The 26823-nt window shown below is 30.2% G+C and overlaps 1 protein-coding gene across 3 annotated transcripts in view; it reads right to left on the reverse strand.

The window, feature by feature from the left end:
* Window positions 1–3745: 3745 nt before the first annotated feature.
* The window catches only part of LOC123271481, a 29401-nt gene continuing 6323 nt past the window's right edge, over window positions 3746–26823 (reverse strand). Inside the window, exons 1-7 of one of the 3 annotated variants that reach the window (XM_044737830.1) lie at window positions 23665–24078; window positions 23511–23600; window positions 22392–22431; window positions 22151–22326; window positions 20875–21101; window positions 19207–19365; window positions 3746–3989 (exon numbers count right to left, since the gene is read on the reverse strand). In XM_044737830.1, the coding sequence (XP_044593765.1) occupies window positions 3956–3989; window positions 19207–19365; window positions 20875–21101; window positions 22151–22326; window positions 22392–22431; window positions 23511–23600; window positions 23665–23721 (783 nt within the window). In that variant the 5' untranslated portion in view covers window positions 23722–24078 and the 3' untranslated portion in view covers window positions 3746–3955. Of the gene's footprint in view, window positions 3990–18815; window positions 19133–19206; window positions 19366–20874; window positions 21102–22150; window positions 22327–22391; window positions 22432–23510; window positions 23601–23664; window positions 24079–26823 lie in introns of those variants that run through there. The other 2 variants (XM_044737829.1, XM_044737828.1) reach the window with 2 other exon arrangements.

Genomic DNA, 26823 nt, shown 5'->3' on the forward strand with positions numbered 1-26823 from the left:
GTTAGATTTAAAAATTAATTTTCACATAAAAGTGAAAATATTTTCAACTATAAATTCAATAGTTTTACGTGTGAAGGGCCAAGGTATGTTGCCAAGGTATACATGTCGAGGTTACCCGAGTACTTCCGAGTTTTGCTCAGTCCTAAACGAGCTTTAATGGAGTGGTATGGCGTAATTACACGCAATTAAAAAAAAATTAATAATTTCTTAAAAAAATTAAAGGTGTGTATTTTCTGATTATTCAAAAACGTAAAGGAAAGAAAAACCTGAATTGGCTTAATAAATTCAAAAATCAGTGGATGTTGGTAAATATATGAGTGCGCTCAACTATATAAGATAGTAATAAAGTACCAAAAAAATGTGGAAGTAATAAATAGAATAAATTGAAGAGATCAAGTCCGTAAAATGACTTATTATACTATCTATGCCATATTATTAAGGGATATTACATTTTCCCTAAAAAAGTGTTACATCAGTAATTACAGTTGTAAATACTAGTTTGTAACTATAAAATTTTTAAAGTAGATTTTTCAGTAATTTGAGTAGGAATATAAAAGTTTTAAGTGTTTTTCTAACCACGGAAAAATTTTAATTTTAAATCTATTCAAAAAAAGGTCACAAGGAACAGAGCACTTACTTGATGAATTGGAACAACAAGATCTCAAAACTGATTAATAGATTGGAAAATCATGCTCGGCTTTGCTAACCATTCTTCAGTTTTTTATTTATCGAGTTATTCTTCAATACTTTAAAACTTCTGAAGAATACGGATCAAGCCTGATAGTGGATAACTCCGAAAATAAATTTTATTTCTTGACATTTATCGAATAAGCACATAATAGTTATACAAGTGATCTATACTAATAATTTACAAATGATCTATGGAACATACAAGAGAATGAATTTCAAATTATCAAATTAAAGATTAAATTAAGAAGACCAAGTGAAACCATAATGATTAAAAACTTCAAATGATTATATTAATTAATTTGAGAATATAAAATTTTCAAGTTAACTTTCTGGAAATAGAAATATTTTACGACCATGCGCCATCTATCGGAGACTAAAATTATTCCCTTCTAAACTCACGCAAGTACTTGTATTTAACAGTTGTAAATAAATTATTCTGTATCAAAATTTTAAGATAATAAATGGAATGCCTTCAAATGTATTTCTACAAAGTTTTTTAGTCAAAACTTTATTACTGATAGATTTGATTATCACTTCTAGCGATTTTGCGTCAAGCTATTGCAATTTTTGAGGTTTCTAAACACATGAATTATTATCAAGAGAATTAGAAATTATATTATATTGATAAATTATTATTATTATTATTATTACACAGAAAAAAAGCTTCACTTGAGCCAAGAAAATATTTTTCTTCCTAATTATTTTCTTGAACGAAAAAAAAATTTTTTTTTTGACAAGAAATTTTACTTATTCCAACAAAATTAATTTTCTTGCTTTAATAAATACGTATCTTGATTCAAGAAAATTCGTTTGTCAAGAAAATCTTTTTGTTTTGAGATAATTCAGCCTCTTGCTCCAAAAAATTAAATATAAAGATAGAAGTAAATTTGTATTAATATTTTTATTGATTAACATATCAAATGGGAAGATAAAATAATATTTTTTTTTTTTTTCATTCAATATGTATAATTGCACGCTAAAATAATATAAAATGGGTATCAAATATTCAAGAAAAAAATTTTCTCAAGATGAGAAAATTTTTTTCTGAGCTGAAGTAGGTGGCGCTGCTTTCCTAAAGTATCTAAAAATCTTGATCAAATATAAAAATTTATTGTATCAAGTATTTATGATAATTTGAATTAAGAAAAATTGCCTTCCACCAAGAATAGAATTTCAAGAAAAATTTTTACTCTGGCCAAGACAACTTCTTTCTTCTTTCAAGCATCCGAAAATTTTCTTGAGCCAAGAATTTTGTTCTCCAGTCAAGAAATTTATCTTTTTGTGTAATTATATAAAATTTAATTAAAATAACCCTAAATTTTACTGATGGTGTTACGTTCTGGTAAATTTTAAATTTATTTTAAAATAATAAATTATTATATAAATTAATTAATTAAGGTAAAAGCCCCAATTGTTGACGCTATAAGAGACAAAGTTATGATTTCATTTTTTTTAAGCAATCAAATATAAATATCGATGAATTTTGTTTGTGGTAATGTCTTCAGTAATGTTTTAACTAATCAATTTCTTTTTTTAAAATGATAATCAGTGATATTTACTACTTAATTTTAAATAATTAAATATATGATCTGGATACACCAATTATTGACGGGTTAAAAAACTGATTGATCTAATTATTGACGTACCGTAACCCCAATTATTGACGCCCCTACTGCACATGCGTCGAATCATTTGGTTATATTGTTATTTATCAAAAACTTGATATAAAGTAATCAATATTATTAAAGTTAATTAATAATAATTTCTATGAATGAATAATTATTATGAAAAATATAACAATTTATTTAAAAACTTATTTAACACTAAAACACGCCGAGTTATTTGACAGTTAAAAGCCTTGAATATAATCGCGTATATAACGTATTTTATACTTAAAAAAAAGGCGTCATAGCGCTGTCGACTGGCTGTCAATATGGGATTCACCATAAAAATTATGAACTAGTTATTGACTCCCATTATTTAAATATCGTAAAGCATACAATTAATTTCGATTATTCAATTTTATAAATATTTCATATATTGTTAATTAAAAAAAAAAAATAGATCATATAATTACATGAAAAAATTAATTTAAACTCGGCAGTTAAAAAAAATGCTTTTCTAACCAAAGTTGTTAAGAAAATAGACGCTCGTAAGCTGATTTGATGAACTGGTGCTAACTTTATTTTTTTTTAATAATTAATATTTAATATTTTGAACTGAATGTGATTTTTTTCAATTTTTTAATTAATTAGAATTTAATAAAAATTTATTTGATCGTTATTCTTATTACAGATAATTTAATATATTTAAAAATAATTTAGGGTGTCGATATTTAGACCCCCGTCAATAATTGGGGCTTTTACCTTATTACTCGAGGTATTCCGTAACGGAAATACCTCGAGATATGAGATTTCTCGAACGTCAACGCAGCCCAGTAGACTAAACAGTCTACGTTGTGAGATTTGGACTGCATTTATGTTCTCGTAGGGTAACCTGAGATGCAACGTCGCTAAAAACTTATTATAAAAACTTATTGTAATTATTATTCCATATACATTCTGTCTTCAGACTTCATCTGGAACAGTCAGTCCTCGGACTTAGCAGAGGAGCAATCTCTGCTGGTCCGAGGCTGAACCTGCCTAACCCTTTTTAAATAAATCTTATTAATTGTCAATCGATGAATATGGATTTTTATTAAAACCTTATTCCCCAGGGTGTAAGCGCTTTTATTAGCTGTTTTCCACCCTGGTGAAATCGCCGAAGTGCTAGCCACCGTTTAGGCACTCAAAAATCATCTACCTGAGGGCAGGTAAATTTAAAGTTATTTCAAAAACTTATAAATTTAAATTTTAAAGTGACTTCGCGGATAAATCAGTGACACGACCCACCTGGAGTCTATTGACATCCTAACGAGGTCAAAATCTGGACATAAATAATTTTTAATTAATTTACCCAAAATTTGGGAACGTAACAATGGATTTCTTAAATTGAAACAAAATAAATTTTATATTTTGAGTATAGCTTTAATAATAATTTCAACCGAAAAAAGCTCTCTTCCCATAAGTCTATTTTACCACAACCTATAGATAGAAATCAGCAAGTTTTTACGCCTCTATAAAAACCCACTTTTGCTTTGTTACTCCAGTATTATATTTTAGTTTCCTCTGACAAGACCACTTACTTTTTCCCAAGTTTTATTTCTTCTTTACAACTATTTTATTCGCGGATTCCATCTCAATCAGTCCCTTTTATTGCTCTGTCCTTAGACCATAGACCAGAAATTATTTACGCCAGTACTGAAATATAAATAAAAATAAAAATAATAATAATGGCACCATATATATATAAATACGCATTGAGATTAAGGCGAAAAATAAAAAAGAACCTGATGAATTTTCACTTCTATTGTTTCCGTTAGAATGAAACCCTGAAGCTCACCCTCTCAATCAGCCCCCACTCTGGCTCTCTATTTCTTCTCTAATTTTTTTTATTTTCGGTGACAAATATTATCGTGTCGAACAATGATCTTCAATGTTATGTGTTTTCCCATTTTTTTCTCCTCCTGTTCGTGAAAAATGGTTCATTGAAATGCAAATACTGACATAATAGCAATCTTCGACATTGTTTTTTTTCTTTGATATATTGAAAAAATTTGCCTCAAGACATTTGTTATTAGAAAAAATTGTGATATCGATAATTAAAAACTCAATCTGCTGATTTTAGAGTTATTACTCAGAAAAAAATGTAAAATATTTTTTAAATAAGAAATGTTAATTTTTTTTTTAAGTTTAGAATTTTTATTTCATATTTTATTGAATATAAGATAAAAGCCTCAATTATTAAAAGGGATATAAATATTGACACTCTAAATTATTTTAAAATATATTTATCTGGAATACGAATAACTATCTCATAAATTTTTATTAAATTGTAATTAATTAAAAAATTGAAAAAAAATACTGTCAGTTCAAAATATTTAATATTAATTATTAAAAAAAAATAAAAGCACTAGTTCATCAAACTAGCTTACGAGCGTCTATTTTCTTAACAACTTTGGCTAGAAAAGCATTTTTTTTTAAATGCCGAGTTTAAATTAATTTCTTCATCTAATTATATGATCTTTTCTTTTTTCAATTAACAATACATGAAAAATTTATAAAATTGAATAATCGAAATTAATTGTATGCTTTATAATATTTAAATAATGGGTGTCAATAACTAGTTCATAATTTTTCAATTGAATCTCATATTGCAGCCATTCGACAGCGCTATGACGCCTTTTTTTACTTTAACTTAAAAAATTTACTGTAAGAGTTTGAACTCTTCTGATTCAATAAATTTTTTAATTAATTTTTATATTTTTAATAGTAATTAATCATTTACAGAAATTATTATTAATAAACTTTAATAAAATTGATTACTTAATAATAAGTATAGATAAATAAGAATAAGCAGATGATTCGACGCTCGCGCAGTACAGGTGTCGATAATTGGGGCTAAGGTATTTCAATAATTAGATCAATCAGTTTTTTAACCTGTCAATAATTAGTGTATCCGGATAATCTATTTAATTATTTAAAATTAATTAGTAAATATCACTGATTATCATTTTAAAAAAGAAATTGATTAGTAAAAACATTACTTGAGACATTACTACAAACAAAATTCAACGATATTGATGTTTTTTGCTTAAAAAAAATGAAATCATAACTTTGTTTCTTATATTGTTAATAATTAAGTCTTTTACCTTAATAATTAAATTATTGTACTTACTAGAAATTTGAATTGCGCGCTGTAAGCGCGCAATCTGATTTTCAACCATTAAGGAATCTCCGGAACTAAATTAACTTCACTTTAGTGCTCTTAATAATTATTATTTTAAATAAAAAATAGAAATAATCGAAAAATGTAAAGGTTTTTAAACAAAAGTGGTATTATAAAGAAAATAATTAACTTTTTTCATTAGATATTGAAAAAATCTAGAATGTATGATTATGAGAGCACGGGCTTGGGTGAATAGAGGTGGGAAAGGGTATAGAAGCAGTTGGCAGGACAGGGGTAACGTATCACGCGATCCGTGAATAATTCACAGTCGAGAGTTGAGGTCGAGGCATGTCTGCCGGTTAAACAGAGTGTTATAATCTATTTACGTTAACATTACCAACGTTTAACGTGGTTGCTCGACTTCTAGAGGGTCCAGAATGGGCCAAGAGACTGAAGGGAAGTGATTCTGCGGTAGACAGCTTTACCAACAAGAATTGTCGCTAACATATTAGGTTTTTTTCTTTTTTAATTATTATTGTTATTATCATTGTGATTCATTTGGATATTTTGTGGATCCAGTGGCTCAAGTGAGCATGGGTAATTTTAATTAGTTTTTAGTTTTTTTAATAAAAGTCGAAGTCTCGTTCATGGTAGATGTTGAATATTTCATATGGTTAAAAGATGCAGATAAATTTATTTTGAAATGTTTGGGGGAGAAGAAGGATGGGCAGAATACTGGGTGGTTCAGAAAATGCAGAGCTTTCGAAGTCCCACGTATAGCAAAAATTAGAGCTTCCTTAAAAATAAAAAAATAAATATTTTACTAAAAGATAATACATATGGTAATTTGAATATGTTAGCATAAGGATAAATCAAATGTTACAATAACAAAGTCTATGTTATAAGTTATTTATATGTTACAACAAAACAATTTTGTTGTAGAAGAATCTTTTAGTTCAACAAAATATTTTAGTTGGATGAACAAATCAATTTGTTGAAATAACAAGATTTTTATGTCAGGATAACAACAAATCTCTTAGTGGTTCAACATAAACCAGTTAGTTGGTATAACGAATCCGAACAAAAACAGTTTCACTGTAGAAAAACCGCGCCAAGTCCACGTTCATAAGACTTCGAAAAAAAATAATCGTTTTTTACAAAAAAATATGAAATCCACAGATCCGGTAGAATCTGGCGCCAAGTTCCGTTCAAATCCGTTGTAAATGGAGCGCCAGACTACCGAGTGTGTTTACTGTAAGCAGAACGGTATTTCGAGGTTGCAAAATTTTATTTAATTCGACGGTACTTCTTGTTCCTAAATTTTATATTATAACAGTAATTCATACTTTATTCTACTGATATCAATTAATTATATTCAATTATAACCATTAATTTACTTGAAATTATTAAATTTTATCAGCACAAACTATAGCAAGCTCAAAAATTTCGATCCTGACTTTTTTTCGATGTAAAAAGTGACATGCCACAGACTAAGTAATTCGAGAATGCATGGTAATCCTCCAATAGATGGGAAACTACAGTTAAAAATAGATATTTCACAGCTTGCATCTACACCCGCCAGGGTGCACTGCAATTATTTTTACATAAACTGTAGCTTCAAGGGGATAGTTTGCTATAAAAAATGCAGCCAACTTGAGATTTAAGTTAGTACCAATTGCAAATTTTTATTATAATTACAAAAAATACTGAAATCCGAATAAAAACAGTTTCACTGTAAAAAAAATCGCGCCAAGTCCACGTTCATAAGACTATTAAGAAAAAAAAAATTTTTTTTTTCTTTACAAAAAGATATAAAATAGAAAAATTAAAAAATCCAAGTAACCGATATGATTGTATGTGATTTTCGGAAATTAAAAAAAATTTTGTTGTAAATTTAAAAATTAAGAAAAAAATTTTAGAACGTACTTGGTGTGCGTCATTGTGTATTTCAATTTTTTTAAAGTCCTAGTTAATAGATTTTACGAATTTCATTAAAAGTAAAATATTTTGCAACCACGCACACTAAATACGTTCCAAATTTTTTTTTTTAATTTTTAAATTTACAACAAAATTTTTTTTAATTTCCGAAAATCATATACAATCATATCGGTTACTTGGATTTTTTAATTTTTCTATTTTATATCTTTTTGTAAAGAAAAAAAAAAATTTTTTTTTTCTTAATAGTCTTATGAACGTGGACTTGGCGCGATTTTTTTTACAGTGAAACTGTTTTTGTTCGGATCAAAAAAACTCCAAGTACTGTTTATAACTTTATTAAAAATATGAAAAAAAGTTAGTAGCAAGTTTTAAACTTAATGAAAATCTTTTTTAACGTACTTGGCGTACGTCATTGAGTACCCCAAATTTTTAGTACTTAAGACATTAATGTTTTCTATATGTTTGTGCACATGAAGTTAAATATCGCCCACGAAAAAATTTGGGGTACTCAATGACGTACGCCAAGTACGTTAAAAAAAATTTTCATTAAGTTTTAAACTTGCTACTAACTTTTTTTCATATTTTTAATAAAGTTATAAACAGTACTTGGAGTTTTTTTAATTTCATATTTTTTTGTAAAAAACGATTATTTTTTTTCGAAGTCTTATGAAGTGGACTTGGCGCGGCTTTCTACAGTGAAACTGTTTTTGTTCGGATTTCACATCTTTTTGTAAAGTGTCAATGTTATTCAAATGAATCTTATGAACATGGCCACATCCTTAAATTATTATTATAAATATATTTTTTATGAAATATAATAATTTTAATTATGTATAGAAAAATCTGGCCCTTAATGACCGAAACAGATAATCCAATAGTTACGTCTGGCATTCTAAAACTTGGCGCCTAAAGTTTACTTATCCAGTTACTACAGTGTATGTAAAATTTCTCGCGTCGCACTCTAGTGTGTAGAAATAGAAACTGTTAAAACTCAATTTTAGACTGGAGTTTCCGGTCTACCTATGAAATTACTGCACATAAGCATTTTTTATAGTCTATGAATGTCAAATTTTGCACCGAAAAAAGTTCTAAAACTAAAAATTTACGTTGCTATAGTTTGTGCTGCTTAAATTTATTAATTAAAAATAGAATTCATTAAAAAGTATGTAAAAAGTAAATGATTAACAGTTTATCAAGTAGTAGTCTACTATCAAAAAACATAACTTTTAATATAATTATTATAATAAATATATAAAATTTTCTAACCCTGAAATCAGGCTCTGCTTACGGTATAGTACTCGGTAGGCTGGCGTTTGAACGGTACTTGGCGCCAGACTTCTACCGAGTCTGTAGATGTTGTTGAAATAGCTAAATTATTTCCGACAAATAACTAATTATTTGTTAGCTAAACTTTCTCAAAAATATTTTTCCAAGACAGTAACTAGATTTTTGAGCTCAAAGTTGTATTTTGAGCTTCAAGAGCTTCTAACTTTGCAATAGAAAAGTTTTTGCGCATTTTGAACTTTAATATCAGGAAATTCCAGGAATAGCCTGTAGAGTTAACTATATCCAGAATTTTTTAATTGTTACAATAATAAACAAAATTGTAAATTATATAACTTTAATGAAAATTTTGAAGAAAAGCTTCTTAGAATTTTACAACTATTTATGGCAACAAAATCATTTTTCTACAGCAACAAAATTATTTTGTCACTACAATAAAATAAGCAAAGTAACAATAGCAAAATTATTTTGTAGTTTAACAAAATAGCTGTTATTAGGACAAAAGATTAATTTAATGACGTAAAAAGGGTTACATGACAATTGATCCCAGGACATTACATCCCGCGGTGCTGTGTCAGCGTCATAATGTCCGCGACAAATTTGGGAATTGGGTGAATAAAGGATATAGGGGGAAGGGGGGACCTTTTTTGTTACTCAGTAGGAATTTTTTGGTAACTGAAAAAAATATAATTCAGACAGCACGGACCGGGACTCGAACCCGGATCGTTCGGTTACGCGCCAAAGGCTCTACCAGTTAAGCTATCCGAGACACTGTCCGTAACTATTATTCAGTCACCTATTAAGACCTGACTTGAGTAAACGCCACCGTCCATCTTACGGTAAATAACAAATATTAATTTGTAGTTAAATTTGTCGTGTAGACAAGTCAGCGACACGATCGGGGATATAATGTCGCGGGATCTCTTATCATGGAACCCGTAAAAAGCGGGTTTGTTACCACAACTTGACTAATTTTGCCACGGAAACTAATGGATTTGTTGCTATAAGTATACCCATTTCTTACTAGAGTATATTTTTAAGTTATTCCGTTAGTAAAGAAGAAATTACATTAAGAATATCACGAAAAATTGCTATATCAAAAACGAAAATTCATGAATAACAATTAATACTAACAATACTAATCTCCATAAGAGATAAATGCTCACAAATCCGTGAATTAAGAGTGACTTTGGTAGAATCGCATCAGCGAGCCCCTAATTTACATTAGCATCGCACATCCTCATCCACATTTGGAATTAACAATTCGTAAATTTCTCAAGCTTCTAACACTCGAGCATCTTTATCTCTATTTACATTTTTAAAAACTAAAGAATGCCCATACGAGAAATTTCCCACCGTTCTATACCCTTTTCATCTACATGCTCACACATATGAATGGATAAACATAGATATACCAGCAGAAAGTACTAAGCAGAATATACAGTAACACGCAATTTTAATCGTGGCTCGAACAAAAACGTGAATCTTCATTCTCGCGTTAATTCCAACACGGTATGCATTTCTTCCCGGTTCTTTTGGTACATGTATAAAATATAGTAGAGTAGTTATAGTCATTCTCTTGAGTCTTTAGTCTTTAACATATCGTGACGAGTCTACTCAACACCCTCATATCCAGCAGACTCCCTTCCTTCAACCGACAACGGAGCTAAATCTCAGTACAAGTGGAATTTATCAAAAGCTAACTCTCACTTTCATTTAGATTTTAAACACTCTCCTTTATTGTCTTTTTATTTATATATTTCATATGCACTACACATCTCACTGTCGGGCTGTTATTTGTGATCACTATTTTCAATTTACGCTCACTCTTTTATTACTCGTTAGTTTTATTTTTATTTTCCTTTTTCATTAGGCTAAAAGGTAAATTATTATTCTTTTTATGATTATTTTTATACAGATATATCTGATAAAAATTTTTACATTTTTACTAATTATCACAAGTATAAAAATATAGGTTTCTGAATTTTCATTGTAATGACTCGAACTATGCATTAGTTTAAGTATTGATAGATAGTTATATGAACTATATTTTATTAAATATTTTTCTGCACGCAGAAAAAAATTTTGTTAAGATAACCTAAGATATCTTGTGGTAACAAATGAATTTGTTAACATAGGGATAACAAATTATAAGTTGAAATAACAAAATTTAGGTTATAACAAAGTTATTGATATGTTATAACAACAAAAATTTTTGTTACGATAGCAAAATCTTTAAGTTAATTCGACAAAATACTTTAGTTGGTACAACAAATTTATTTGTAGAAACAGCAAAATTATACTATTAAAATAACAACAAGAATTTTTTGGAGTAACAAAGACAATTTGTTAAAGTAATTAAGAGAATACGTAATTTAAAAATATGCTATAATCAGTTATAGCTGATTTGGAAAATATTTTAACAACAAATTAGTTTTGTTATTGTAATAAAATCATTTTGTACCAGCAACAAAGTCATTTTGTGACAGCAACAAAATGATTTCGTTAAGGCAACAAATTGACTTTGTGAATTAACAAATTGGTTGGTTGATACAACTTGAAACGTTTTGTTAATGCAACTAATGGATTTGTTGCTATAACTACACTTATTTGTTACCAGAACAAATTTTTCAGTTATCCCGTCTTTTGTTATTTCAGCCAAAAGATTCGGGTTCAATTCCCGGCCCGGGCTGTCCGAAATATTTTTTCTTGCTCTCCTAGCCGAAAGTACGCTCTTCCTGGCAGCAATTTACTCCAGGAAGAGCAACTTTTATGGCCTGATCTAACGCATGCGCGCTACGCATATTTTCTGGCTCGGCAGCACAGAACCTAGCTTTCTTTCGTATTTTCGTGGCGAGACCGGCCTATACAGCGAGTTTCAACTGTATATATAACAGTCACAACATCGTCTGTATGTAACATGTCAGCGCATAAACTAACCAAAAAATGTCAAAAAAATAAAAATAATTTTTAACTAGATCATTGTTAATGAACTATTTAATAATAATACTGCACAAATAATTTATATAAAAAGTTTAAAAAATAAAACATAATAGTTTTGTGAATTTTATTTGCTTTTTTTTATATTTTGATAGTTAGTAAATCAATGTTTATAAAACTATCCATGTACTCTACAAACTTGTAATAATTTAATTTCAATCTTTCTTAGCCGTCGATTACTAATTAAAAACTAATTTTTAATCAACTTAAAAAAATAAATTCTGTAATTAGGATGAGTTTAAATATTTGTGACAAATTCTATGCATGATATCACTCTGAATCAGAGCATTTGTTAGTAAAGTTTAAAATAACATTTTTTTTTCAATTTATTAACTTTTATTTTTTTTTTTTATACCCGCCCCGACCAGCAAAGCCTCGGCTTCGCCTCGGCTTTGCAAAAGTCGGCGGGCGCCCCCCTGACGCCCGGCAAAACCTCGGCTTCGCCTCGGTTTTGCAAAACCCCTTCCACGGGGTTACGTACTTTCGGCTGGATAGCAAGAAAAATAGTATACAACCCATGACCAGAATGTTGGATACCCTGACGTATGTGATATGATGGCCGAGGCTACGCCTCGGCCATCATATCCCGTACGCCAGGAAATCTAACTTTCTGGCCTTGGGTTGTAATATGCTATTTCGGTTGCCGAAAAATTCTCACTAAGTGGTCCCCCCTTCCCTTTATCTTTTCTTTTCCCCTCTCCCAAAATTTGTCGTTCAATGACAAATTAGCTACAAAATGTATATCATTCACTCTCGAAGCATAATTGAGTTACAGTAACTTAAAATGTAGAGCTAGACATACTGTTAAAGTTAATCAAGATAACTATTTTGCTTTTACTTAACTAAAAATAGTTTAAGTAACTATATTATCACGGTACAATATAATGTATAATTTTAGGTATAAGAACTTCGATTAAATTCAGATGATTCTATCTAACTAGATTTTCTTAGTTCAGAGAACCATATTCTTCCCTAAATATTAAAAAAAATTTTCTTTTATATTTACGGTTAAATTGATGATAAAACTATGCATCAGTTGAAGTACCCGAGAAAAAATATTTATATATAATTATATATAAATTGGTTATATATGTAGTCATAATTCATAATTTATTTATTTTACCGAATCTCATTATAATATAACACTTATTTAAATAATAAAATAAATAATGATTTTACTATTAGGTAGTAGCAGATCAGACCAAAACATCTCATAGGAAATGTAACAAATTTTGTATTTCAGAATTATTTAAACGTAATTATAAACATCATTTTACACTTTTTGTAATTACCAAAAAAAAAATTTTTTTCAAAGAAAAAATTTTTATATATGTTAATTATATATAAGCATATATAATCATATATACTTATATATAATTATATATGGGACTATATATAATCTTGGATGGCTGTATATTGCTCCATATATAGTCATATAATTATGTATGATTATATATGACTTCATATACAATTCCATATATAATCATGGATGATTATATATAACTATATATAATTATATATGGAACTATATATAATCTTGCTTGGCTGTATATTGCTCCATATATAGTCATATATAATTATATATGATTATATATGACCTCATATACAATTTCATATATAATCATGTATGGCTGTATATAATTATATATGATTATATATAACCTTATATACAATTCCATATATAATCATGTATGATTATATATAATTATATATGATTATATATAATTTTATATAATTATATATGTGATTCCATATATAATCATATATAGTCATATATGATTATATATAATTATATAGAAACATTTTTTCTCGGGTATTATCGTATTAAGCAAAAAATTATTAGGTGACTGAAAGGTAGTAACGGATAATGTCTTGGATAGCTTAACTGGAAGAGCTCTTGGCACGTAACCAAAAGATCCGGGTTCGATTCCCGGTCCAGGCTGTCCGAATTGTTTTTTCGGTTACCGAAAAATTCCCACTGAGGGGCGCCCCTTTTCCTTTATCGTTTCTTCTCCCATCTCCCAAAATTTGTCGATCAATGAAAAAATAGCTACCAAATGTATATTATTCACTCTCGAAGGATAATTGAGTTCATATTTTTCTCTCAGTGTAAGCAATTTAGTATATAATGCAGTATAGACGCTCCATATGAGGGTACTGTAGGATTAAGAATTTTTGTTAGTTATAAGGAATTTACACATCGCCCTCGTATACGATAGCCTCTGTACGAGGTGCTTTGCTGGCTACCTAGGTTAAGTTTAGGCGTCGGTTTTAGCCCGGAATCCCCAGAATTTTGCAACCACGCACACTAAATACGTTCTAAAATTTTTTTTTTTTATTTTCAAATTTACAATAAAATTTTTTTTAATTTCCGAAAATCATAAACAATCATATCGGTAACTTGGATTTTTTAATTTTTTTATTTTGTATCTTTTTGTAAAGAAAAAAAAAAATTTTTTTTTCCTAATAGTCTTATGAACGTGGACTTGGCGCGACTTTTTTACAGTGAAACTGTTTTTGTTCGGATTCTAATAACCTTTATAGGCAAGTACTGATTGTCCGGAGCTTCACGCAGGAATTGATTGATTTGCTCTGCACTCAATGTTAAAGCTTTTGGGCTTTTAAAACCTTTGTTTTTTTGCTTTAAAAAAACAATCAATCTTGAATAATTGTAAATATTAATGTTGTGAGTTCACCAAAATAACTCAAAAAATCAGTTTCCGACAGACTTTTAATTTTTTTGACATTCGCCACTGCATGAATTTTTTGTATGCTGCTTCATACTTCGATCTTGATTTTGCAGGAGTTAAATTATTAATAACCTCATTAGCTTTTTCACAAATTTCAGGTGGTATAAATTCCTCATCGGCACTTTCAGGGGTTTCTGGAATAAAGTCGGGATTATTGTCCATTTTCAACCTTTTTTTTAATTTTAATTTTTTATTTTAATATCGTTATAAGAATATAAACTTTCGATATCAACCTCACTTCTTTAATATTGACAGTTAGATTGTTTTTTTTCTTTTTGTTGTTTATTTTAATTTTAGCAGATTTAGCAGTCAGTTTGCGTACGACAAGGATAGTTTGCGTGTGCCAAGTTTAATTTGCGTGCGACAAGTAAACTTTTCGCACTCAAATAACAGTTTAATTTGCGAAAAAACTCACGCATAATTTTAAAATGGGCAAACAGCTCTTTTTCAACCGCAACAGCGAGCGCTAAGATACTACTTATCCCGCATGAGTAATAAAAAATAAATTTTTTCACTCTAGTGAAAGATCAATTTTTATTTACAAAAAAAAAAATTATTAGCAAAAAAAATATATAATAATTACTTCATATTTTTGAAGTGATTGCTTCATTATTATGAACATTAACATTTTTCTATTATTATGTGCGTCATTCCTGTAATATTATAGGAATGACGCACATAATAATTACCTATACATATTAATATATTCACTGATGACGCTGTTTTATGACGTTATTAAATCTATACAAGATTGTCTTTACTTACAAACGAACATTGATGTCTTCTCACTTTGGTGCAGAGACAATAAAATGTTACTTAATAAGACTAAATGTAGAATAATATCCTTTGTTAGAAATAAATCTCAAATTGTCTACGATTATACCATTGAAGGTACTCCAATCACACGAGTAAATAATTGTAAGGATTTAGAAGTTATTTTTGATCAACAGCTTACTTTCTCAGAGCACTATAAACATATAATAATATCAGCAGCTAAAACCCTCGGATTTATAATAAGATTAACTAGAAAGTTTAAAAACCTTAATGTAATTAAAACACTACGTTGCACTAGTGCGACCCAAACTTGAATACTCATCAGTATTCTGGTCACCAACTTATAGATCACATATATCTAGTATTGAAAAAATACGACGAAAATTTTTGAAATACTTCTTGTATAAAAAATATGGCACATATCCTCAAAGAGGATCTGACTATCTAGCTATGTGTTGATGCTAACATTTTGAGTCTGGAGGAAAGAAGAATTTGTGCTTCAGTTCTCCTGCTCGCAGGTCTATTAAAGGGAGACATTATATGTCCCAGATTTCTGCAACATATTCCTATTTCTGTTCCCCAGATCCAAACTAGATCAGCCCTACCATTCTATCTGCTACAGGCAAGAAATAATATTATGTTAGCATCGCCGTTGTCTAGAATTTTAAATATTAGTAATTATATCACAGAAAATTGCGATTCAGTTGATCTACTGGGTTTTAATCAAGATCATAGCCACAGCACTAATGTACTTGCATCATTGTTAGTATCCCTTAGATAACTTTAGATAACTTTAGATAATTTTAGATAATTCTAAATAATTTTAGATAATTCTAAATAATTTTAGATAATACTAGATTGCTAAAAACAATCGCAAATAATATTTTTACTAAAACTAGTGTATATTGTTAATTTTGCATATCTCTGATAATTATAAAAAAACTGTATATTCAATACTATCAATTTTTGTAAATTATAAACATACTTTACTAATCTATATAAACTTAATTTAACAACTTTAAATGTAAACTAATATTGCGCACTTAGTCTAACTTAAATAATTTAAATAATTTGTTAATCAACACAGTATTCAACTTTGTATTATATTATTCAGAGACCCTGTTATTGGCCATTTGGCTGTTGGGTCGTGTAAAAAGAAAATAAAAATAAAAATAAAATAATATAGGAACCATTTCTATAATATTGTAGGGACCGTTCCCATAATATATTGAAGCTATTCCATTATTGTATAGGAACATCCACAGATTCGGTAGAATCTGGCGCCAAGTTCCGTTCAAATCCGTTGTAAACGGAGCGCCAGACTACCGAGTGTGTTAACTGTAAGCAGAACGGTATTTTGAGGTTGCAAAATTTTATTTAATTCTACGGTACTTCTTGTTCCTAAATTTTATATTATAACAGTAATTCATGCTTTATTTTAATGATATTAATTAATTATATTCAATTATAACAATTAATCTACTTGAAATTTTTAAATTTTATCAGCACAAACTATAGCAAGCTCAAAAATTTCGATCCTGACTTTTTTTCTATGTAAAAAGTGACATGCCACAGACTAAATAATTCGAGAATACATGGTAATCTTCTAATAGATGGGAAACTACAGTTAAAAAAATACATTTCACAGCTTGCATCTACATCTGCCAGGGTGCGCTGGAATTGTTTTTACATAAACTGTAGCTTCAAGGGGATAGTTTGCTATAAAAAATGCAGCCAACGCGAGATTTAAGTTGGTACCAATTGTAAATTTTTATTATAATTACAAAAAATACTAAAATCCGAAAAAAAAACAGTTTCACTGTAAAAAAAATCGCGCCAAGTCCACGTTCATAGGACTATTAAGAAAAAAAAAATTAGGAAAACGGTTGACCCTGAAGGCGATCCCTGCAACTTCCCGCTAATTCCATACTTAGGCGCTTAAAATTGCACCAATGACGTTTTTGAGCTCTTCGAGGTCAAAAATACAACTTATGGGTTATTTTGAGCTCTCCGAGCTCAAAGAGATTGCTTTCTTATGCTTTAAAGCTCTTCGAGCTCAAAAGTCTGATAGAGATTTGATGACACTATTTTTTGAATTTTTAAACCGCAATAACTTTTGAATGAATAAACCGATTTTTACGCGGTTAGAAGCATTCGACGCAGTTTTTTAAGCCTCACAAAGAATCTCAAATTTTGAATTGATCGCGCTAGGAATTTTGGAGTTATTCCGAAAAAACACTTTTTTCGGTTTTCTTTCGTTCACGATATCTCTCGAACGAATCAACCGATTTTGACCAGACTGGTGGCGATCGACGTTGGAATTGAACCTTTAAGCTTTTTAAAAGTTATTCCAAAAAAACCACATTTGAAAAAAATTTTTTTTTCAGTTTTTTGAAGATTTCTCAAAATCTATTGATCTGAATCGGTTCAAATAGTTTTCAAAATCTAAGTTTAGTCAAGCCCTTTCGAATGGCACCAACCGCGATGAAATCGGTCCAGCCGTTCAAAAGTTATAAGCGGTTCACATACTTTCACACACACACACACACACACACACACACACACACACACACACACACACACACACACACACACACACACACACACACACACACACACACACACACACACACACACACACACACACACACACACACACACACACACACACACACACACACACACACACACACACACACACACACACACACATACATACAGACACCGTGACAACCTCGCGGGGATAGTTAGGGAAGCTTTCTGTGACCTTCAAACGTCGAGATCTGATGAAAACTTGATTTTTGCAAAACGGGGTGAAAACAATAACTTCCCGATTTTTGAAAATCTTCGATTTTCTTAGCGGGAAGTTAAAAATTTCTTTTTTCTTTACAAAAAGATATAAAATTAAAAAATTAATAAATCCAAGTAACCGATATGATTGTATTTGATTTTCGGAAATTAAAAAACAATTTATTGTAAATTTGAAAATTAAAAAAAAAAATTTGGAACGTACTTGGTGTGCGTCATTGTGTGTTTCAATTTTTTTAAAGTCCTGGTAAATAGATTTTACGAATTTCATTAAAAGTAAAATATTTTGCAACCACGCACACTAAATACGTACCAAATTTTTTTTTTTAATTTTCAAATTTACAATAAAATTTTTTTTAATTTCTGAAAATCTTATACAATCATATCGGTTACTTGGATTTTTTAATTTTTTAATTTTATATCTTTTTGTAAAGAAAAAAGAATTTTTTTTTTTTCTTAATAGTCCTATGAACGTGGACTTGGCGCGATTTTTTTACAGTGAAACTGTTTTTGTTCGGATTAAGTGATAATTGATTCTCTGTTAAGTTGGAGAACATTTTAAAAATTAATGTACAGCATGATTGATTTCCAATAAACTATGGGTACGGTTCCCATAATGAGCATAGGATTGATACCTATAATGATCATTTTATTATAGGAACCATTCGCATAATTTTTGGAAAGGTTCCTATAAATTTCTCTCCGTGTAGTTATGATAAAAAAATTATTTTTGCGATAGTGTCTTAATTTAGAGGAGGAACTGTGATTTGTTCCTTTTTAAAAAAAACTTTGCAACAATCAAAGTTAGTCGAATCATTTTTAATGTACTGATGTAAAATAACATGTTTTTTTATAATTATATGATAAACTGAATCGAACAGAATTGAACGGCTCAATTATTTAAAATACAAATAAATCAAAACCTCATGAGTGATCATTCATCGTCATAATCATCATTATTCGATTGTGATTTCAAACATTCATATTTATTGCGTCCATAGTTTGCTTGGATAACTTCGACAACTTTCTTTTTCCAGTCGTCTTTTTTAGAGTCATGAACGACGATACTGCCTGTGAAATAGGGGTAGTCCGGTTTGTCCTCACTATGCGAGACTCCCAATCTGAAAGAAATGTGTCAGTCACCTTTTTCGAACTACAGAAGGAGAATATTGATAACAATTTCTGTGATATTTACGCATAAGAAACAGCCATTGCATAGATAGCGTTAAAATCTCCCACCAAATCACTGACAAGCACAATTGGTTTGGACGAGCAAATTATTTTTGAAGGTTGTGCTAGACCCATCACTAACTTGGCCTTTGTTTTGTCCGGATTGTTGTCACTCAAATAATATCTAGATGCAAAAAAAAATTTTGTTAGGACATCATAAAAAATTTTGTATCAAATTTATATGTTAGCGTAGGGATAAATCATATGTTATGATAACAAAGTCTTGGTTATAAGTTATTTATGTGCTATAATAAAACAGTTTGTTATAGCAGAATTTTTTAGTTCAACAAAATATTTCATTTGGATAAATAAATCGATTTGTTGAAGTAACAAGATTGTTATGTCAGGATAACAACAAATTTTTCGGTGGTTCAACATAAACCAGTCAGTTGATACAACAAATGTTGTTGTTGAAATAGCTAATTTATTTTCGAAAAATAACTAATTATTTTGTTAGCTAAATTTTCTCAAAAACATTTTTCTAAGGCAGTAACCAGATTTTCGAGCTCGAAGTTGTATTTTGAGCTTCAAGAGCTTCTAACTTGGCAATAGAAAAGTTTTTGAGCCTTTTGAACTTTAATATACAAGAAATTCCAGGGATAGCTTTGCAGAGTTAACCATATCCAGGATTTTTAATTGTTACAATAATAAACAAAATTGTAAATTATAACTTTAATGAAAATTTTGGAGAAAAGCTTCTCAGAATTTTTACAACTATTTTTGGCAATAAAATCACTTTGTTACAGCAACAAAATTATTTTGTTACAGCAACAAAATGAAAGCAGATTAACGGTAACAAAAATTATTTTTAAGTGTTATAAGTTGTATGTAAGTTATAAAAAATAGTTTTATTATGGAAAAATCGTTTAGTTCAATAAAATATTTTAGTTGGATGAACAAATCGATCTTTTGAAATGATAAGATTGTTATGTCAGGATACCCGTGCAAGAAAAAATTCTGATTCAAAATGATTAGAGACCATATTTTGACACAAATATGAATTAATTTTGAGATCAATCCAAATTTGAAATTAATTTGTAGTTAGAAATTAGCATGCCTGTTCAACTTTCGATCTTAAGCTTCAGAATTATAATAAAGATTTAAGAATATTAAGGATAAATTTTATATACTAAATATTTTTAAGTCTTTATTAAAAGTTCTGAAGCAGGATCAAAATTCTATAGGCGTGCTAATTTCTATTTACAAATCAATTTTAAATTAGATTGATCTCAAAACTAATTCATATTTGTGTCAAAATATGAATTTCAATCTTAAATTTATTTTGAATCGGATTTTTTTGCACGGGTAACAACAAATTTTTGATGGTTCAACATAAACCAGTCAGTTGATACAACAAATGTTGTTGTTGAAATAGCTAATTTATTTTCGAAAAATAACTAATTATTTTGTTAGCTAAATTTTCTCAAAAACATTTTTCTAAGGCAGTAACCAGATTTTCGAGCTCGAAGTTGTATTTTGAGCTTCAAGAGCTTCTAACTTGGCAATAGAAAAGTTTTTGAGCCTTTTGAACTTTAATATACAAGAAATTCCAGCAAAATCATTTTTTTATGCAATGATAAGTGTTCGTGATTGTTGAAGTTACTTAGCTTTGAGCGAATTATAAATAACTTACGGAGATATGTATAAGATTACATGGGAATCGAAAGCTTCTAATTGGTCCTTGTTGTCTTCGAACCAAGCGGTGAACTTCTCAAACTCTGGGGTTGCTTCTCGAAAGTGTACTTCTCGGCGACCTTTGACTATTGATTCGGCCCGATATTTATCAGTCAGACGATTGTTCTTTAAAGGTTCTATGTCATATACACTTGCACGTGAGGATGGTTCGTATAAGCCCGAAGTCTAGAAAAAATAATCAGTTGCTCTGGAGTTTTGCATTCATTGCAATATCTGAACATGATCAACAGGGCCTGGAAGTTGGGGCAAAACAATTAAAAATAAAAAAAGAGCGAAATTCACACGACAATGCCTAGCAATAAAACAATAGCGAGCAAATTCACACGCATAATTCATGTCATAGCCTAGAAATTAAATATCAAAACAAAATAAGTTTGGCAGCAAAAACACGTGTGTTTATGTTGAAGAACTCTGAAATTAGCTGTAAAATGAAATATAAATAAATTTATTACTTGGTGCGCTTGCAGACAAAAAGTAAGACAAAAAATAATACAAAAAATAAGACAAAAAGTAAGACAAAAAATAATACAAAAAATAAGACATGAAATAAGACAAAAAGTAAGACAACAAGTAAGACAAAGAATAAAACAGAAAATAAGACAAAAAATCTGGAAATCGGTTGACCGCGCAGGCCAACCCTAGAATTTCCCGCTAAGTTTGGATTTCAAGCGCCTTAGAATGAGTTTTTTGGTTAATATTTGAGCTTTTTAAGCTTAAAGCACCGTTTTTCATATATTGAGCTCTTTGAGCTATAAATATTATAATATAAATTTATACTATAAATACCGCCTGCGCGGTCAACCGATTTCCAGATTTTTTGTCTTATTTTCTGTTTTATTCTTTGTCTTACTTGTTGTCTTACTTTTTGTCTTATTTCATGTCTTATTTTTTGTATTATTTTTTGTCTTACTTTTTGTCTTATTTTTTGTATTATTTTTTGTCTTACTTTTTGTCTGCAAGCGCACCAAGTAATAAATTTATTTATATTTCATTTTACAGCTAATTTCAGAGTTCTTCAATATAAACACACGTGTTTTTGCTGCCAAACTTATTTTGTTTTGACATTTAATTTCTAGGCTATGACATGAATTATGCGTGTGAATTTGCTCGCTATTGTTTTATTGCTAGGCATTGTCGTGTGAATTTCGCTCTTTTTTTATTTTTAATTGTTTTGCCCTAACTTCCAGGCCCTGATGATCAGTATGAAATTATACCTTCAATATAACGAGACCGCCTAGTAGAAATCCAAAAGGTCGATTGGCATCAAGCGTTGAGAAAACGGAATTCATTCCATCGATTACGTTTTTTGCTTGTTGCTTCAATCCATCCTCGTTGTTTTGTTGGTAAGAATCATACTCTGTGACAATCAGCACCTTGACGAATAGCGCATCTGAAAAATATTTTTATTAAAAATAGGATTCAATCATTATCAGAAATAAATAATAAGTAACGTACTTGCATTTCCTGAGTTATGGGCTTTCTTGTTTTCGAATTGCTGAAATTTTTGATTAAATTTAAATTTATTAATATAAATCCAAAAATACTTCAAATTTTTTTGAAGTTGCTTGAATTGTGCATTAGTTAAAGTGTTGATAGATATATATGAACTATATTTTAATAAATATTTTTCTGTTATCGTGGTAAACAAAAAATTATCAGGTGACTGAAAGATAGTTACGGACAATGTCTCGGACAGATAGATAGATAGATAATAAATTTTATTTGATCCTGGAGTTCTAAGCTCCTTCAGCACCAACAACAATACATGAAGTTAATTGTTTACAAGTATATATTTGATACAGTGTTTGCAATACAATTTTAAAAATCGACATTAATTAATAACTATCATGTTAAATTATAAGATCAATGGTAATTATATTGATTGCAAGAAGAAATTAAAACAAGCTTGTTTAAAATTTTCAGACGTGTCAATTTCTGTAATATCTGCCGGTAATGAATTCAAAATTTTTATGCCATGAATTAGGAAAGAATTTTCATAGATAGCAGAATTACTTCTTGGCAAACGCAGATAGTCATTCCTGACGTCACCTCTCCTTAATGTAATCGGCGAAAATTATAATTTTTATCTAAATAATTGATTATAATTTAATTTAATTTCTTTATAAAATAGACAAGCTTAACTGGATAGCTTAACTGGAAGAGCCATTAGTGCGTAACCAAAACATCCGGGTTCGATTCCCGGCTCGGGCTGTCAGAATTATTTTTTCGGTTGCCGAAAAATTCTCACTAAGTGGTCCCCCCTTCTCTTTATCTTTTCTTTTCCCCTCTCCCAAAATTTGTCGTTCAATGACAAATTAGCTACAAAATGTATATCATTCACTCTCGAAGCATAATCGAGTTACAGTAACTTAAAATGTAGAGCTAGACATACTGTTAAAGTTAATCAAGATGACTATTTTGCCTTTATTTAACTAAAAATAGTTCAAGTAACTATATTATCACGGTACAATATAATATATAATTTTAGGTATAAGAACTTTAATTAAATAGTGGTGATGCTAACTAATTAAATTGAAATGGGTGTCTTATAAACAATTGTGAAGAATTACTCACATTTTTTACCATGGTGATCTTAATTCCAACTTCATTTTTCTCTGGATAGTAAACTGGAGTATTCGAACCGTAGACGTAAGTGTCACTATCCTTGATCCAAAAAATAAATAAATTAATACGTCGGCAAATATTAATTAAATTTTAGAATACTTACGGCTATGGCTGTAGCGATAAAAATATTCGCCAACAACAACGCAAAAACACCTTTCATTTTTTCCGGGGTTTAACTAACAAAAAAACTGACAACCTTGAAAACTTGTCACGGGCAAAGATTGATAACTAACCAAAATCGACGTTCGGTTAAAGACACCTTGTTCACGTGATTGAGCTGTTGTCGATTTCTAATTGGTCAAATCGTGTAAGACGTAATTGATCAAACCGTTTCTTTGTTCCTACTAAAACTATTATTGATAAGATAATTCAACGTATTTTAGTAAAGTAATGGATTTTTAATCACCATTGGGAAATTCTTTTTATCAATTAATTATGTTATTCTACTTTAAAAAGTATAAAAATATGTGAGAAAAACAAAATTGTTCTATTCTTTTTTAAAATATCGATATAAAGTTAAGTAACAACTAACTGATGAGTTGAGAAGCAGTTAATCACTCGAATTAAAATTCTAAACTGAATGAAATCAGTATTTATTTACGGACAACTTGATTGCGTCATTAATAGCTGTTTTAATTTGATCTGTCATATTTTATCATATAAATTTATCACGAAAATTTGAGGAGGGGATCAATTGAACCACGGGTCAATTGAACCAATGGAAAATCGATAATAACAAAAATCTAAAATTATACTTTTATGATAGCTTGTGAGTTTTATAAGCTATTTCCTTTATTTCAAAAATAAAAATAATTTTTTTATTTTCCTGTAAATATAACAAAGTTGATATAATACAGTAGCGCTCAAAAGTATTTTGACAACATTATGCGTTAGTTTTTTTCAACAATGTCAAAATACTTTGGAGCCGCCATTTTCCTAATACTTTGAAAATTAAATTTTCTTTTCTTACGAACTAGGACCACTTTGACAATATTCTGTAGATTATTTAGAAGTTTGGAAAATCCGAAAGTGCACGCCTCATAACGCGCATTAATTTTTTAAGAAAAAAATTAATTGTGTAATTGATTAAAAAAAAAAACTTATAATTTAGTGATATCTTACAGAGTATTTTTTACTTTTAACTTCCCGCTAAGAAAATTGAAAATTTAAAAAAATCGGGAAGTTATTGGTTTTACCCCGTTTTTCGAAAATCGAGTTTTCATCAGATCTTGACGTTTTGAGGTCCTAGGAAGCTTCCCTGAATATTCCCGCGAGGGTGTCACTATGTATGTATGTATGTATGTATATGTGTGTGTGTGTGTGTTTTTATTTTTTTTTCTTTTTTTGTGTTTTAAGGGGGGGGGATCCTTTTTACGGATTCTAGGCATAGTTGTTTGGCCTGGATATGTGGCGACTCGACGCAATGTCATACTAAAACTCGACGCTAGCGCCCCTACCCACTAAACCCTAAACCCCTTTTCCTCTTTCCCCTAATCCCTCATGGAAACCGCCGTTAGGCATTACTTCGTGAGGGGAGGATCTAGCTACTGCTCTTTCTTCTGGTAGCTAAGGTGTTATTTTATCTTTCTTCTAGTTGTTGTCATTTGCTCTTCTTCTTTCGATGGAACGCAAGTCTATAAGGACTTCTGTTGCAAATGTACTGATGGCGTTCCAGGAGGCTCTTGATGACAACATTGCTTCTACTATTGTCTCTGGTTGGATTTTCTTCTTTAGGATCATCTCCAGCTCATCTCGCTGTGGGTAAAATCGTGGGCACTTAAAGAAAACGTGGTCAACGTCTTCATTGATTCCTGGGCAGGACGGACACTCCGGTGAATCATGATGCTTGAAGCGGTGAAGATACGTCCGAAAACAGCCGTGTTCTGACAACATCTGGGTCAGATAGTAGTTGGCCTCGCCGTGATTCCGGTTAAGTCAAACGTCAATCCTTGGTATAAGTCAATGAGTCCATCTTCCCTTCTCCGCAACATCCCATAGTTGTTGCCATCTTGCTATACTATGTTGTCGCTCTTCAGCTCTCAGTTCTTCAGCGCTCAGTGTAGATGATCTCTTTCAGTGGTATATGTTCCGTGTTTCCTCAGCTAGGACTCTAAGAGGCAGAGTTCCAGAAATGACGCACACTGCCTTCTCGGATATTGTGTGGAAGGCGCTTGCAACTCTCAGTGCACTTAATCGGTAGACCGGTCCGGCTTTCCTCCATGATTCTTGGGTCTCCAGCGCGTCTGCCCAAACGCATATTCCATATGTGTGTGTGTGTGTGTGTGTGTGTGTGTGTGTGTGTGTGTGTGTGTGTGTGTGTGTGTGTGTGTGTGTGTATGTAAACCTCTTATAACTTTTGAACGGTTGAACCGATCGCGGTTGGTGCCATTCAAAAGGGCTTCACTAAACTTAGATTTCCTGTTAATTTGAACCGATTCGGACCGATAGATTTTGAGAAATTTGGAGAAATCTCAAAAAAAAATTTTTTAGAAGTGGTTTTTTTGGGATAACTTTTAAACGGCTCTACCGATCGATTCCAAAAACTAATCAGCTCTCAACCTTGAAAAACCACGCCGATCGCCGCCAATCTGGTCAAAATCGGTTCATTCATTCAAAAGTTATTGCGGTTTGAAAATTCAAAAAATAGTATTCTATGAAACTTCTATCAGACTTTTGAGCTCAAAGAGCTCAAAAGCATAGAAAAGGTATTTTTTTGAGCTCGAAGAGCTCAAAACAATACACAGATTATATTTTTTAGCTTGAAGAGCTCAAAAAAAAACGGCCAGGTATTAACGGAATCAGCGGAAAGTTGCAAGGATGGCCTTTAGGGTCAACCGTTTTCCTAATTTTTTTTTTAAATATCGGCACTCTTTTTTCTTGTCATATGCGCACGCAGTCTAAAAAAATCTAGCTTGATCAAGTGGCGCCATAGTTTTCACGTGACGATTTTCACCCGGTTGGCGGCATTCGACGCAGTTTCATCATCCTCATAAGTTATTTTCAGGTTTTAATTGATTGAATCAAAAATTTCGGAGTAATCCCGAAAAAACACTTTTTTTGGTTTTCTTTCGTTCACGATATCTCTCAAACGAATCAACCGATTTTGACCAGTTTGGTGGTGATCGACGTGGTTTTTATTGTCTAGAGCTGATTAGTTTTTGGAATCGATCGGTTTAGCCGTTTGAAAGTTATCCAAAAAAACCACATTTGAAAAAAATTTTTTTCTTAGTTTTTTTAAGATTTCTCAAAATCCACTGATCCG

The sequence above is a fragment of the Cotesia glomerata genome, linkage group LG9 (assembly GCF_020080835.1).
Source record: "Cotesia glomerata isolate CgM1 linkage group LG9, MPM_Cglom_v2.3, whole genome shotgun sequence".
Taxonomy (NCBI): domain Eukaryota; kingdom Metazoa; phylum Arthropoda; class Insecta; order Hymenoptera; family Braconidae; genus Cotesia; species Cotesia glomerata.